The following is a 17202-nucleotide window of genomic DNA, read 5'->3' on the forward strand; positions in this document are numbered from 1 at the left end:
AGGTCAGCTGACATGCTGTAGAACACTGGTCCCAGGTCAGCTGACATGCTGTAGAACACTGGTCCCAGGTCAGATGGTGCTGTAGAACATTGGTCCCAGGTCAGCTGGTGCTGTAGAACACTGGTCCCAGGTCAGCTGGTGCTGTAGAACACTGGTCCCAGGTCAGCTGACTATTTATTTCCATAAAGCTGCGACACAACAGTGTAGTGGTATTATTCTTGGAAGTGGGGGGGAGCGAACCTATTGTCTGACTATGATCACAGTGTCTAGGTTTGTCTTATCATTTGAGAACAGTGTGGTCAGTCTGGTCAACAGTCCGGTCAGCCTACGCCCTACAGTGTGTGTTCTATCCACTCTAGGTCTATATTCTCCAGCGTATAAAAGTGTAGAGAGCAGCCCCCTCTGCTCTGACCGCTGGTCAGGTGTTTCCCGTCACTTTAAACCAGACCTAGGTTGCCGTGGAGATGATGGTTGTCCAGGCGATGGTTCTGCTGGCCTTGTGGCTAGGTCATGCGTCAGCTGCCACGGTGAGTACAACAGCTTGAATGAGGCCTACTGGATTTAAAGGGATATTTCACTTTAGTAGAACCTTCAGCAGTCGTACCTCTATCACTACTGTCCCTTTTGTCTGCTGTCAACACCACCATTCCTCCCAGGTGTCAGGCTCCTCATTCACTTCCATTCATTTTGGGGAGCTAGTCTACATATTATACTTCTGAAGTATAAAGAAAATACTGCTGTACAGATTTCAATAAAACAGACACTTCAAAGTCAAAGGTGTGTGTTGTTTGCTTTGGCATTTGATGTTGTGTACTTACAGATTTATTACCTTTGAAAACTAAAAGCAGATCCAGTGAATTTGTTGTAGGTTTGAGTGTGCTGTGTATCTTTGCGTAGCATGTTGGGGATTGGTTACCATGGTTACCTGCTGCCTTGCTGGAAGAAAGATTCTAAACATGCTGTGGAAAGTTGACTCAGTTCTCAGTGAGAAATAGTGCCTTTACTGATCATTTGAAAATGGCAATATTAGCTAAAAGAAAACCTGTATATACAATATACACACAGAATAATACTGCTCTAGAGTTTGTTTCAACTTAAAATGTATGGTATTTAGACTTGGTTCTCAAAATGAATAGAAGTGAACTAGTGTACTAGGTAAGACTGCCGATTTTTTTAATTAAGTTCTACTAAAGTGAAATATCCCTTTAAACTACAGCTTGAATTAGGCCTACTGGATTTAAACAACACACTGAATGAGGTCTACTGGATTTAATCAACACACTGAATGAGGCCTACTGGATTTAAATAACACACTGAAGTATAAATCTTTATTTGTCATCAGATTAACACACACACACACATGCGATGGGCGACCCACAGGAGTCAGGAACACACACACATGCACTGAGTCGCTGACGAAATGTTCTCTGCACCTCCCATCCCGTCGTCCTTCTCCCCAAGGGCAGCCGGGAGCAGACAAGGGCTGCGGCGAGCGCCACGCCCGGGGACCAATCCAAGTGCTCCTGTCCATCAGCGTTAGCGATCTGTTGTGCATGTTTTTCCATTGGGTTTATCTTATCGGGGGGGGGGAACTCTTGCAAGCACGGGGAGAACATGCAAACTCCACACAGAAAGGCCCGGGAGATACCCCACCTGGGTAACTGGCAACACGGCAACCTGGTCCCCAAGCGGGAATTTAACCCACAACCTTCTAGCTAGGAGGCGACAGTGTTAACCACTACACCACGTGCCCTGAATTAGGCCTACTGGATTTAAATAACAAACTGAATTAGGCCTACTGGATTTAAATAACAAACTGAATTAGGCCTACTGGATTTAAACACACTGAATTAGACCTACTGGATTTAAACAACACAATTAATTAGGCCTACTGAATTTAAACAACATAATTAATTAAGCCTAGTGAATTTAAACAACACAAGTAATTAGGTCTACTGCATTTAAACAACACAATTAATTAGGCCTACTGGATTTAAACAACATAATTAATTAGGCCTACTGAATTAATTCAAGTTGTTTCAAGGCTCTGTTATTATTATTATTGTTATTACTACTATTGCTATTATTATTATCATTATTGTTATTACTACTATTGTTATTATGATCATTATTCTGATTGTTATTACTACTATTATCATCATCGTGTGTGTGTGTGTGTGTGTGTGTGTGTGTGTGTGTGTGTGTGTGTGTGTGTGTGTGTGTGTGTGTGTGTGTGTGTGTGTGTGTGTGTGTGTGTGTGTGTGTGTGTGTGTGTTCCAGCTAGGCACGGTGATCACAGAGGGGGGGAAGGTGAAGGGAAAGAATGTGCGCATGGGCTTGTTACATTATGTTGACGTCTTTAAAGGAATCCCATTCGCTGACGTTCCTGGCAGGTGGGAGAAACCCAAACCACATCCTGGATGGGAAGGTATGACTTGATTGATTGATTGATTGAAAACTTTATTAACAGATTGCAGAATGGGTACAATATAGTACAGCTCAATACAGACAATTGTTAAGGGGATGCAGACCAGAGAAAGACTTTCGTCTTGTTTACATCAGGGTCCCCCATTTTCAATTCATCAGGACATATATGACATACATGACATACAGATAGACAGTACTGCTACATCTATACATTTATGACATACCAGATTTGCAAATACAGTACTGTTTGTGATACAAAAAGAGTCTAGAAAAAAGTATATATATTTGACGTAAAAATTGTACATTGGGGGAGGTTGGGTAGGTGGGGTGGGTGGGGGGGGGGGGCTGTACATTGGAGGTGGTTCGTAGGTGGGGTGGGGGTTGGGTAGGAGGGGTGGGTGGGGAACACTGTAGAACTGTACAAGCAAAACTTTACATTTGAATATTGACAAAAACATACTTGGTCATTTACTGTACATTGGAGGGGGTTGGGTTAGGACATTTACATGGGCCAGTTTCGAATTGCAGTCTCCCTTAGGTGTTCTTTGAGACTGTTTTTGAAAGTGGGTAGTGATTCACATTCCTTTACAGCTTTGGGTAGGGCGTTCCACATTGATGTGGCATAATTGCGAAACGTGTTTAGTCCCTTGTTTGAGCCGAATCTGGGTTTAACATGATTTGTGGAGCTCCCTCTGGTGTTGTGATCGTGGTATTCACTGACCTTTGGGAAGTATTTTGACATGTACATGGGTACCTTGGTCGTGTAGTGTATCTTGTAGACCAGGCCCATTGCAAGTTGCTGTACTCTGTTGCTGAGACTGTCTGTCTGTCTGTCTGTCTGTCTGTCTGTCTGTCTGTCTGTCTGTCTGTCTGTCTGTCTGTCTGTCTGTCTGTCTGTCTGTCTGTCTGTCTGTCTGTCTGTCTGTCTGTCTGTCTGTCTGTCTGTCTGTCTGTCTGTCTGTCTGTCTGTCTGTATGTCTGTCTGTCTGTCTGTCTGTCTGTCTGTCTGTCTGTCTGTCTGTCTGTCTGTCTGTCTAATTATTATTAATTTATTATTATTTACCAATAGCATCATCATCATTGTTATTATTAGTATTATTATTAGCATCATTATTATTATTATTGTTATTATTATTATTATTATTATTATTATTATTATTATTATTATTATTATTATTATTATTATTATTATTATTATTATTATTATTATTATTATCATCATCATCATTATTATTATTATCATCGTCATCATCATCATTATTATTATCATCATCATTATTATTATCGTTATTATCATCATCATTGTTATTATCATCATCATCATCATCATCATCATCATCATCATCATCATCATCATCATCATTATTGTTATTATTGTTATTATCATCATCATCATCATCATTATTATCATTATTATTGTTATTACCATCATCATTATTATAATAATTATTATTGTTATTATCATCATCATTATTATTATTGTTATTGTTATCATCATCATCATTATTGTTATTGTTATTGTTCATATTGTTGCTGTGTGCAGGTATTCTGAAGGCCACTGAGTACAGAGAGCGGTGTCTCCAGGTGACTCTGCTGCAGATGAGCAGCCAGGGCAGCGAGGACTGTCTGTACCTCAACATCTTCGTGCCTCAGGGACTCACTGGTACATTTAAACTAAAACTACTAGCTACGTCACAATGAAAAACACTTCAAAGTACTAATCGACCACAGGAAAAAGGTACATATTGTACGTTATGTTATAGCCATAAGTAATATATTGACGTATTTATTCAAATGTACAATGTGTACGTATTTCAGAAAACATTTGAGCTCCCCTGCTGGGGAACAAACCCAGGGCGCTCACATGGGAGGCAAGTGCCTTTACCTCAAGACTACCAAGACACACTTTTCTGATAGCCTCGCCCCAATCCCTAACCTTAACCACAGTGTTACCTTAAACTAACCATAACCGTTAAACACTAACCGTAACCTTACCCCCAACCTCACTAACCTTCTATCTTAACCATAACCGTTAAAACAAATGATCATCATAACATTGCTGTATTTGTATAAGGGTGGATGTGGCTTAGTCTAGTTGTGAGAGCACGCGCCCACAACCATAATCATTGTTGGTTCAACTCCTGAAGCTCCATCTGTAGCCTAGCTGTTAAATGGATTAGAGCTCTACCTGTAGCCTAGCTGTTAAATGGATTAGAGCTCTACCTGTAGCCTAGCTGTTAAATGGATTAGAGCTCTACCTGTAGCCTAGCTGTTAAATGGATTAGAGCTCTATCTGTAGCCTAGCTGTTAAATGGATTAGAGCTCCATCTGTAGCCTAGCTGTTAAATGGATTAGAGCTCTATCTGTAGCCTAGCAGTTAAATGGATTAGAGCTCTACCTGTAGCCTAGCTGTTAAATGGATTAGAGCTCTACCTGTAGCCTAGCTGTTAAATGGATTAGAGCTCCATCTGTAGCCTAGCTGTTAAATGGATTAGAGCTCTATCTGTAGCCTAGCAGTTAAATGGATTAGAGCTCTACCTGTAGCCTAGCTGTTAAATGGATTAGAGCTCCATCTGTAGCCTAGCTGTTAAATGGATTAGAGCTCTATCTGTAGCCTAGCTGTTAAATGGATTAGAGCTCTACCTGTAGCCTAGCTGTTAAATGGATTAGAGCTCTACCTGTAGCCTAGCTGTTAAATGGATTAGAGCTCTACCTGTAGCCTAGCTGTTAAATGGATTAGAGCTCTATCTGTAGCCTAGCTGTTAAATGGATTAGAGCTCTACCTGTAGCCTAGCTGTTAAATGGATTAGAGCTCTATCTGTAGCCTAGCTGTTAAATGGATTAGAGCTCCATCTGTAGCCTAGCTGTTAAATGGATTAGAGCTCTATCTGTAGCCTAGCAGTTAAATGGATTAGAGCTCTACCTGTAGCCTAGCTGTTAAATGGATTAGAGCTCCATCTGTAGCCTAGCTGTTAAATGGATTAGAGCTCTATCTGTAGCCTAGCTGTTAAATGGATTAGAGCTCCATCTGTAGCCTAGCTGTTAAATGGATTAGAGCTCTATCTGTAGCCTAGCTGTTAAATGGATTAGAGCTCTACCTGTAGCCTAGCTGTTAAATGGATTAGAGCTCTATCTGTAGCCTAGCAGTTAAATGGATTAGAGCTCTACCTGTAGCCTAGCTGTTAAATGGATTAGAGCTCTACCTGTAGCCTAGCTGTTAAATGGATTAGAGCTCCATCTGTAGCCTAGCTGTTAAATGGATTAGAGCTCCATCTGTAGCCTAGCTGTTAAATGGATTAGAGCTCCATCTGTAGCCTAGCTGTTAAATGGATTAGAGCTCTATCTGTAGCCTAGCAGTTAAATGGATTAGAGCTCTACCTGTAGCCTAGCTGTTAAATGGATTAGAGCTCTACCTGTAGCCTAGCTGTTAAATGGATTAGAGCTCCATCTGTAGCCTAGCTGTTAAATGGATTAGAGCTCTATCTGTAGCCTAGCAGTTAAATGGATTAGAGCTCTACCTGTAGCCTAGCTGTTAAATGGATTAGAGCTCCATCTGTAGCCTAGCTGTTAAATGGATTAGAGCTCTATCTGTAGCCTAGCTGTTAAATGGATTAGAGCTCTACCTGTAGCCTAGCTGTTAAATGGATTAGAGCTCTACCTGTAGCCTAGCTGTTAAATGGATTAGAGCTCTACCTGTAGCCTAGCTGTTAAATGGATTAGAGCTCTATCTGTAGCCTAGCTGTTAAATGGATTAGAGCTCTACCTGTAGCCTAGCTGTTAAATGGATTAGAGCTCTATCTGTAGCCTAGCTGTTAAATGGATTAGAGCTCCATCTGTAGCCTAGCTGTTAAATGGATTAGAGCTCTATCTGTAGCCTAGCAGTTAAATGGATTAGAGCTCTACCTGTAGCCTAGCTGTTAAATGGATTAGAGCTCCATCTGTAGCCTAGCTGTTAAATGGATTAGAGCTCTATCTGTAGCCTAGCTGTTAAATGGATTAGAGCTCTATCTGTAGCCTAGCTGTTAAATGGATTAGAGCTCCATCTGTAGCCTAGCTGTTAAATGGATTAGAGCTCTATCTGTAGCCTAGCTGTTAAATGGATTAGAGCTCCATCTGTAGCCTAGCTGTTAAATGGATTAGAGCTCTATCTGTAGCCTAGCTGTTAAATGGATTAGAGCTCTACCTGTAGCCTAGCTGTTAAATGGATTAGAGCTCTATCTGTAGCCTAGCAGTTAAATGGATTAGAGCTCTACCTGTAGCCTAGCTGTTAAATGGATTAGAGCTCTACCTGTAGCCTAGCTGTTAAATGGATTAGAGCTCCATCTGTAGCCTAGCTGTTAAATGGATTAGAGCTCCATCTGTAGCCTAGCTGTTAAATGGATTAGAGCTCCATCTGTAGCCTAGCAGTTAAATGGATTAGAGCTCTACCTGTAGCCTAGCTGTTAAATGGATTAGAGCTCTACCTGTAGCCTAGCTGTTAAATGGATTAGAGCTCCATCTGTAACCTAGCTGTTAAATGGATTAGAGCTCCATCTGTAGCCTAGCTGTTAAATGGATTAGAGCTCTACCTGTAGCCTAGCTGTTAAATGGATTAGAGCTCCACCTGTAGCCTAGCTGTTAAATGGATTAGAGCTCCATCTGTAACCTAGCTGTTAAATGGATTAGAGCACCACCTCTTGATATTTCAATAGCTTGGTTAGAAAGACACAACACAATCCCAACTCTCTCTCTCTCTCTCTCTCTCTCTCTCTCTCTCTCTCTCTCTCTCTCTCTCTCTCTCTCTCTCTCTCTCTCTCTCTCTCTCTTCATCTAGTCTCCAGAGGACTTCCTGTGATGGTGTACATATTTGGCGGAGCCTTCCTGTTAGGGGCGTCTAATGATGTAGACATCCTGGGATCAGACACTCTATATGATGGGAAAGATATCGCTGATAGGGGCGGAGTCATTGTCGTCACATTGAACTACCGAGTGGGACCTCTGGGATTTCTCAGCACAGGCGATGCCAGAATACCAGGTACACTATTTATTACATATATTGTATATTATATATAAACAGATTAAAGGTTATATTATTATTTTTGGAACCCTAGCCCTATTTGCTACTTAATTATAGTCACAAAATCTGCTGTGAACATTCATGACCCCTAGAGGAACAACTCTATTGATGGCCATCCCATGACCTTTTCACTCTGCCATCATCAGGCCAAACTGAGAACAAGATATCTTGACATCTAGTAGCATCATAATGTATAATGCCATAATACCCAATGCCTAATAATGCATGATTGCTTGATTGATTGAACATTTTATTAACAGATTGCAGAAGGGGTACAATACAGTACGGCTCAATACACAAGGGGTTAAGTTAAGTTAAGTTAAGTTAAGTTAAGTTAAGTTAAGGGGATGCAGACCAGAGAAAGTCTTTCGTTTAGTTTACATCAGGGTCCCCCATTTTCAATTAATCATATATGTCCAACACCATAGTGATTAAGCTTAATGCTTAATATACCATATTGCCAAATGCTATGGCCAATGCCAAAATATCCAATGCCATAATGCTCAATGCCTAAACACCAAAATGGCTAAGCTTCAATGCTCAATATGCCCAATGCTTGGACCCCTGCTTGTCTCCACTTGCAACTATATTTATTATTATTATTATTATTTCAGGTAACTACTATGGCCTGTGGGATCAGCATGCAGCCCTTTATTATTACTACTACTACTACTACTACTACTACTACTACTACTACTACTACTACTACTACTACTACTACTACTACTAATAATAATAATAATAATAATAATAATAATAATAATAATAATAATAATAATGACTATTATTATTATTATTATTATTATTATTATTATTATTATTATTATTATTATTATTATTATTATTATTATTATTATTATTATTATTATTATTATTATTATTATTATTATTATTATTATTATTATTATTATTATTATTATTATTATTATTATTATTCATAATAATTACTTTTATTGTTATTATTAGTTTGATTATTATTATTACTACAGGTAACTATGGCCTGTGGTATCAGCATGCAGCCATTTATTATTATTCATAATAATAATTACTATTATTGTTGTTATTATTATTACTACAGATAACTATGGCCTGTGGTATCAGCATTCAGCCATTTATTATTATTATTAATAATAATAATTACTATTATTGTTATTATTATTATTATTATTATTACTACAGGTAACTATGGTCTGTGGGATCAGCATGCAGCCATTGCCTGGGTCCGCAGGAACATCCAGGGCTTTGGAGGAGACAGTGACAACATCACTATCTTCGGCCAGTCAGCTGGGGCAGCTAGTGTCACCTTCCAGGTTAGTGGAACAAGAAAGTGTCTAGATCCCATTCCCTGGAGGGACCTTGGTTGTGACAGGATAAAGTTAGGCTTAAGGTAAGGGATTTATCGCTAGATTTAAAATACAAGACAGGTTGTGACGACCCACTTCCAAGTCACCATGGTCCTTCCAGTCCTTGTAGACTAGACACTACCTTGGAACAAGGAGCAGAAACTAGAGACAATCCTGCTCCCAGGTTAGCCCCGCCCTCCTTGGGCTCTGCTCCCAGGTTAGCCCCGCCCTCCTTGGTCTCTGCTCCCAGGTTAGCCCTGCCCTCCTTGGTCTCTGCTCCCAGGTTAGCCCCGCCCTCCTTGGTCTCTGCTCCCAGGTTAGCCCCGCCCTCCTTGGTCTCTGCTCCCAGGTTAGCCCCGCCCTCCTTGGGCTCTGCTCCCAGGTTAGCCCCGCCCTCCTTGGTCTCTGCTCCCAGGTTAGCCCCGCCCTCCTTGGTCTCTGCTCCCAGGTTAGCCCCGCCCTCCTTGGTCTCTGCTCCCAGGTTAGCCCCGCCCTCCTTGGTCTCTGCTCCCAGGTTAGCCCCGCCCTCCTTGGTCTCTGCTCCCAGGTTAGCCCCGCCCTCCTTGGGCTCTGCTCCCAGGTTAGCCCCGCCCTCCTTGGTCTCTGCTCCCAGGTTAGCCCCGCCCTCCTTGGGCTCTGCTCCCAGGTTAGCCCCGCTCTCCTTGGTCTCTGCTCCCAGGTTAGTCCTGTCTTCTTCCCCCCCCCCCTCTCTCTCTCTCTCTCCCTCTCTCTCTCTCTCTCTCTCTCTCTCTCTCTCTCTCTCTCTCTCTCTCTCTCTCTCTCTCTCTCTCTCCCTCTCTCTCTCTGTCTAGATGCTGACTCTGTATAACAAAGGGCTGCTCTCTCTCTCTCTCTCTCTCTCTCTCTCTCTCTCTCTCTCTCTCTCTCTCTCTCACTCACTCTAGATGCTGTCTCCTCATAGCAAAGGCCTGTTCCATAGAGCCATCTCTCAGTCTGCGTCGGCCCTGAGTCCCTGGGCGATGCAGAAAGACCCCCTTGCCTTAACCAAGAAGGTAACACACCCTAACTTCCTGTCTGTACCGACACTCAGGTCTGGGATGAGTGAGTGAGTGAGTGAGTGAGTGAGTGAGTGAGTGAGTGAGTGAGTGAGTGAGTGAGTGAGTGAGTGAGTGAGCGAGCAAGTGATTGAGTAAGCAACTGAGTGAGTGAGTGAGTGTGTGACTGCCATGATCCATGAGAATGCTAAATGTAACTCCCAGTTTGCCTGAAGTAAACAGCAAGTGAAAGTGTGACATAGAAAAGACAGGTACAGGGAGCTCATGTTAAACATGAGTGAGAGGGAGGGAGGAGAGAGAGAGAGGGAGGGATGGGAGGAGAGAGGGAGGGAAAGGAGAGAGAAGGAGGAGAGAGAGAGGGAGGAGAGAGAGGGGGGGAGGAGAGAGAGAGGGCGGAGAGAGAGGGAGGGGGGAGAGAGAGAGGGGGGGAGGGAAGGAGAGAGAGAGAGAGGGGAAAGAGAGAGAGAGAGTGGGGGAAGAGAAAGGGGGAGGGAAGGGAGGAGAGAGAAAGGGGGGAAGAGAGAGGGAAAGAGAGAGAGGGAGGGAGAGGAGGAGAGAGAGGGAGGCGGAGAGATAGAGGGGGAGGGAGATCTATCTAGGTCGTCCTCGGACGGGCCCTCCATCGGTGCTTCCAGTCATCCCGATCCTCCATGCATCTGGCTAGCTCGCCGGTACTTTCTGCTCCCGCATCTCTCCTGAGTACGTCCACGTACGTTAATGTGAGATGTCCTCGTGATCGATGCCCGTGTGTTGGCTCCCACAGCACACGTTTGCTGGCTGGCAGCTCATGGTGTCTCTGGCAGTGACCTGCCAGCCTCATTCTCCTGACTGCCATTTTCTCACCCTTAGCGCCCCTTAACGTTTGCAGTCTGTTCTCCTCACTATATATATATCCATCATCTGTTTTATCTAATAGGATAACGTTTGCAGTCTGTTCTCCTCACTATATATATATCCATCATCTGTTTTATCTAATAGGATAACGTTTGCAGTCTGTTCTCCTCACTATATATATATATATCCATCATCTGTTTTATCTAATAGGATAACGTTTGCAGTCTGTTCTCCTCACTATATATATATCCATCATCTGTTTTATCTAATATGATGATGTTTGCAGTCTGTTCTCCTCACTATATATATCCAGGGCCGCCTGGGAGAAATGCGAGGCCCTGTGCAAGATTTAAACCCGAGCCCCCCCCCTAAAGGTTAAACAAATTTAAATAAAAAATTATATAATTTTTAATTTTTTTTTCATACAGTCAACATATTCTTAAATAATAGCGCTGCCCGAGGCTGGGCATGATACAGTCAACATATAGCAAGAGAGAGAGCGAGAGAGCGAGAGAGAGCTCCTGTTCTACAGTCAATATACAGTGTTATCGCTGCACAGACCCGGCAATGCCCCTGACCAGAGGAGAGAGAAATATAATAGTTAGTAACAGCTCAGAACACAGAACACATCTCAGAACACAGCTCAGAACACAGCTCAGAACACATCTCAGAACACAGCTCAGAACACAGAACACATGCAGAACACAGCACAGAACACAGCTCAGAACACAGCTCAGAACACAGGACACCTCAGAACATAGAACACATGCAGAACACAGCTCAGCACACAGCTCAGAACACAGCTCAGAACACAGGACACCTCAGAACACAGAACACATGCAGAACACAGCTCAGCACACAGCTCAGAACACAGCTCAGAACACAGAACACATGCAGAACACAGCACAGAACACAGCTCAGAACACAGCTCAGAACACAGGACACCTCAGAACACAGAACACATGCAGAACACAGCTCAGCACACAGCTCAGAACACAGCTCAGAACACAGAACACAGCTCAGAACACATCTCAGAACACAGAACACATGCAGACAGGGCCGGACTGTGGAAATAATTCATACCGGGAGATATAGCGTGAAATATAGCCCCAGTCAGGCCACTTTTTAAGCGGGGGGTCTGGGGGTCCCCCACCAGGATTTTTTTTGTTACAAAGACTTAATTTCCTGCATTCTGGTGAATTTTAGTCCATGTGAATCACAAGCTAATGAGCCAACAATTGCTTAGTACAATGTACTGTTATGGACCTCAAATAAAACTGTTGTGGCACTAGCAATGCTACTCTCTCCACCTTCAAAAAGAAAAAAGCAAGAGCACAACATATTTTTCTATTTACTATTATAATACAGTTAACCACTCTCTCCTGTAAGGGCCTTTCTTTTTCTTTGTTTTATCCCTCTCTCCTCCACCCTTTCTCTTTCTTCCACTGTCCATCTTGACATCAACGTTAATTGACTTTCGCTCTACTGTATCTCTCCCGAGTCCCTCACTACCTGGCTCATTGCCTGGCTGTTATTCTGCATCTGAGTGCCGTCTGCCATTCCATTCGCCGCCTCCGCTGTCAATCAGTTGTATCGCCTGGTCCCGCCTCCACCAATCACAAGCGGCAGCACGGCTCCATTGTGTGTGTGTGATCCGCGTGAGAGAGAGAGTCAGATAGTTCTCCAACTCTGTCACAGACAGTGAAATCCTGGTTGTTCCCCACCCATCTAGGTTATCTAACTATCGCGCAGCGCCGCCGCCACAACTAGAAACAATGGCCTGGCAAAAAAATAAATAAAAAAATAATAATAATAATATTATTATATATATATTTTTTTTTATAAATCTGTGCAGGCCAGGCCACCGGGAAAACTCCCCGTGCTCCCGATGGCCAGTCCGGGTCTGCATGCAGAACACAGCTCAGCACACAGCTCAGAACACAGCTCAGAACACAGGACACCTCAGAACACAGCTTCATCTAACGAGGCGTCGCAAGGTTTAACTGAGGCTAACGTTAACATGATGGCACACACACAGTGGCACACCCTCCACCAGAGCAAGGCCAGAGAGAGAGAGAGAGAGAGAGGGAGAGGAGAGAGAGAGAGATGAGTCTGTGGTCCAGACAGAGAGAGAGAGAGAGATGAGAGAGAGAGAGAGAGAGAGAGAGAGAGAGAGAGAGAGAGAGAGAGAGAGGAGAGAGAGAGAGAGAGAGAGAGAGAGAGATGAGTCTGTGGTCCAGACAGACAGAGAGAGAGAGAGAGAGAGAGAGAGAGAGAGAGAGAGAGAGAGAGAGATGAGTCTGTGGTCCAGACAGAGAGAGAGAGAGATAAGCAAGACAGCTAAGATGAGCCCCTAAAGGATATTCAACTTTTAATGGAAGAACAAAACAGAAGGAAAAGATAACTTCACAAAAAGGCAACGTGAATATACATAGATCCAAAAGGACAAAGATCAACACTTAAATCCAAAGAGAAGAGGGTCTATACCAGAGAAAACAAAGTAGCAAGGAGCCAACGGCCGACATAAGCTAAAGAGGCTAACTGCAAATAGAGTGGCCAGGTACTGACGCTAGCTTGACAGAACGTTAGCTACGACAGCTAGCCGGCCCGCTTGGCTCAATATAACGTTAGCTACGACAGCTAGCCCGACAGCTAGCCGGCCCGCTTGACTCAATATAATGTTAGCTCCGACAGCTAGCCGGCCTGCTTGGCTCAATATAACGTTAGCTACGACAGCTAGCCGGCCCGCTTGGCTCAATATAACGTTAGCTACGACAGCTAGCCGGCCCGCTTGGCTCAATACAACGTTAGCTACGACAGCTAGCCGGCCCGCTTGGCTCAATATAACGTTAGCTACGACAGCTAGCCGGCCCGCTTGGCTCAATATAACGTTAGCTACGACAGCTAGCCGGCCCGCTTGGCTCAATATAACGTTAGCTACGACAGCTAGCCGGCCCGCTTGGCTCAATAATAACGTTAGCTACGACAGCTAGCCGGCCCGCTGGCTCCACATAACGTTAGCCAACATAACGTTAGCCACGATAGCTAGCCGGCCCGAGAGAGAGAGAGAGAGAGAGAGAGAGAGAGAGAGAGAGAGAGAGAGAGAGAGAGAGATATCTCCACGGCGGGAATAGAATAGAGTGCATTAAAAACTCACCAAACGTCCAAGAGGAAGGTGACAACCGTGGAGTTGACGAAGTTCATCTGCCGAACGACCGTCCTCTTCATCTTGGCATAACCGCCAATGCTGCACGCGCTCTCTCTAGGTTAGCTAACGCTAGTTAGCCTTTAGCTAAGCTACTAGCCGACATGGCTAGCCCGACTGAACCACACGTTAGCACTCGATACCGTAGCTAAAGCTAACTAGCTGTCCCTGCCTTTAGCTAAGCCGACATGGCTAGCCTGACTGAACTTTCTAACATGCAACAACTTTCATCTTCAGTCCATCTGCCGAATGACCGTCCTCTTCGTCTTGGCATAAACTCCAATGCTGCACGCGCTCCCGTGGAAATAGTCAGACAGACGCACGTCGGCCGACTACCTTACCTGTAACCCCTCCCCTCGTTGAAACCAATAGTATATCTGCTGCAGAGCCGCAGAGCTCCAATAGTGTATGCAGAGCCACAGAGCTCCAATAGTATATCTGCAGAGCCGCAGAGCCCGGAACAAGTCAGACACATTCTACAAACGTGTCTAATGTGAAATATATAAGCATATAAGCAAAACTAGATTTTAGGTATGTGATGAAAAAGGGCCTCGCGGGAAGGGGGGCCTCGCAAAAAAAAAAAAAAATAAATAAATAAAATAAATATTTTTTTATTTTTATTTTCTTTGCGAGGCCCCCCTTCCCGCGAGGCCCTGTGCGACCGCACTGCTCGCACACCCCCTGAGGCGGCCCTGTATATATCCATCATCTGTTTTATCTAATATGATGACGTTTGCAGTCTGTTCTCCTCACTATATATGTAACGGATCCCCGTATATTGAGTGGCTTATAAACGTACTGATGGTATAATCACTGTTTTATTTATCCTTTTACATCGTATTACATTTCCTTTTAAAACAATAACATTCTCACCGTAAGAGATATGGCCTCATACGGGTCCATTAAAACTTGTTGCCTATTCCTTCTCTCGCAATGCACTGTCAAACTGTCAACAAAAGCCAGTGACAGCGACCGGAAAACACTGCCTCGCGACATGGATTTACATAAATTAAAGTCACACACACAGGCTTCTATCAATTCTAATAACAAAAAAGTCCTGGATATTCATATTATATATAAATGTAAATATTCCTAAACACAAATATTACACAGGTAATTACTCAAAAAATAATAAACCATTCTTGGGGTTATTTACAATATATATATCCATCATCTGTTTTATCTAATACAGGGCTATTCAACAAAATTGTTCAGGGGGCCACATTGTCAGAAACCCAAGGGGCCAGGGGCCAGGGGCCGGACTGCCACGGCGCCTCCCTGTGCTATGAATATATGTACACTTGACACAACATGCATTTTCACAACTTTTATTTAACTACATTGCAAAAGTAGTATACTTTTAAAAAAAAGTGCTTCATTTATGACTGTGCAACAACTGCAACATCTCCTCTTCAACATTTCAATATAAAAATAAAATAAAAAACAAACAAGTGCATGATGTGCATCTGAACATTCTAACATCAACACTTGAACAAAAAACACATTTATAGTGCAGCTGAGCTTATGAAAAAGTGCTTCATGTCTGTGCAACAACAGCAAATCACAGCATCTTATTAGCACTTATTGTCCACTCTTAACTCTCAAACATCAGGGGGGGTGGGGGGCAGACAGGCCTAGCCTACATACACACATCTAATGAGAGAGATTGCACTTCTTTGACTGGGCAATGGCAGAGAAAGAGGGTTCATAGGAAGTGAGGGCTACCCGCAAACAGTGATGCAAATGCTAATTTGTCAAGGAGGCACGGTTGCTTGTTTGAATGGCATTCATGTGAGAGAAACTGGATTTACAGGTGTATGTTGAGCCAAACATTGTTAGCACAGATATTGCCAGCATTTTTATTTTGGGGAATGTGTTGACATGAATACACTTTATCCAAAATGTTGTGGTGGATTCATTCTCAAGTGCCTGCTTCAGAGCAGATGATGCTTGCATGTCAATTATTTCAAGTTGCAGGAGACCTTCATCAATGTGAAGTGATGCAAGGAACTCTTGTCCTTTTGTGGAAATAGCAGCTACATTGGCAAATGGGTTGCTCACAAAATGCATCAATTCTCTGGGCATGTCAAATTCATCAAATCGACTTGCAAAGTTTTCCCTCAATTTATCAATGAAATCTGTCATTAATTGGCGGCCTTTTGCTCAATTGTGCGTGTGAATGTTGCCATGAAAAGAAAAAAGTAAAAAAAATAAATAAAAAATAAATTAATTTTTTTTCTTCTAATTATCATGTAATCGTTTGCGGGCCGGTCAGAATCAGTTGAATAGCCGTCAGTTGAATAGCCCTGATCTAATAGGATGACGTTTGCAGTCTGTTTCCTCACTCATGGGATTGTCAAGCAAAAAAAAACAATACTTGTGTATCAGTGTTTCAATATAATATCGGCACGCAAAATATTGTGATATATTGCTGCGTTAACTCAATGGCTGCCAACAACGAGTTTACTCGTTATAGCCGGCCAATCGAATAACGCCAACAACGAGTATACTCGTTATTGGATTGTTATTTCTTTTATTCGCTATTTCCATTCATAATTCATCCTGGTATGCTGTGGGACTATGTGGCAATGTGTCTGAGATCGCAACGGTCCGATACCGCCGCCTGGTGGTATGCGGCCGATGTGTATGGGGCTGTCCGTCACTGAAAGTCATCCGGGCGGAGTTATCTTGTAACGTGGATCAAGATCTTCACTCGATCGCATTGAATCGTCAATCTGACGCCAGATTCATTATACTGTGGGGGGTTATGGCGTGGGCCAAATGGACATACGATCTAGCAGATGGCAATCAAATAATTGGAATATTCTTTTTGGATTATCATTGGCCACAGGTAAGAGCAATTTAACGTCAATTTCAGCTTGGTTGTCCATTGTTGTCATAGCCTTCGACCTGATCAACGTATGCTGTTGTACTAACGAATGCCATTATTGACAATCAATTAATCATAAACGACCCCCCCCCCCCTTTCATGCATGCATGATGGAACATAATATACCGATCATATGCATTCGAATTCTTTATTGTAGCGTGTATAGGGACGAAATGCCAATGGATTAAGTATAATATGCGTCGCGGGCCATTACTAGCCTTCCAGGAATTACCCCAGACCACTGTAAAAACATACTTATATTCACCACGGTATAAAACAATAATGTATGGATGGAAAAAATATTCCTTTTTCACATCTTGAATGATAGATACTCGATGTCAAATGGGCCATAGTATTGCATATATAGCTATAATATTTAAATAGTTATAGCCCTGCAAACAAGGTGAGCGATTCCATTGGTTTAATGCGTG

At 43.0% G+C, this 17202-nt stretch overlaps 1 protein-coding gene across 1 annotated transcript in view; it reads left to right on the forward strand.

Annotated features, from left to right (window-relative positions):
* Window positions 1-467: 467 nt before the first annotated feature.
* Window positions 468-17202, forward strand: part of LOC311223288 (bile salt-activated lipase-like) — a gene marked incomplete at its 5' end in the record, with an annotated part of 36883 nt that continues 20148 nt past the window's right edge. Inside the window, 6 exons of the mRNA XM_084308081.1 lie at window positions 468-527; window positions 2281-2428; window positions 3971-4090; window positions 7241-7441; window positions 8663-8793; window positions 9732-9839. Coding sequence (XP_084164207.1) covers window positions 468-527; window positions 2281-2428; window positions 3971-4090; window positions 7241-7441; window positions 8663-8793; window positions 9732-9839 — 768 coding nt within the window. The remainder of the gene's footprint in view (window positions 528-2280; window positions 2429-3970; window positions 4091-7240; window positions 7442-8662; window positions 8794-9731; window positions 9840-17202) is intronic.

The sequence above is a fragment of the Notolepis coatsorum genome (genome assembly GCF_963971535.1).
Source record: "Notolepis coatsorum genome assembly, chromosome: 2".
NCBI lineage: Eukaryota > Metazoa > Chordata > Actinopteri > Aulopiformes > Paralepididae > Notolepis > Notolepis coatsorum.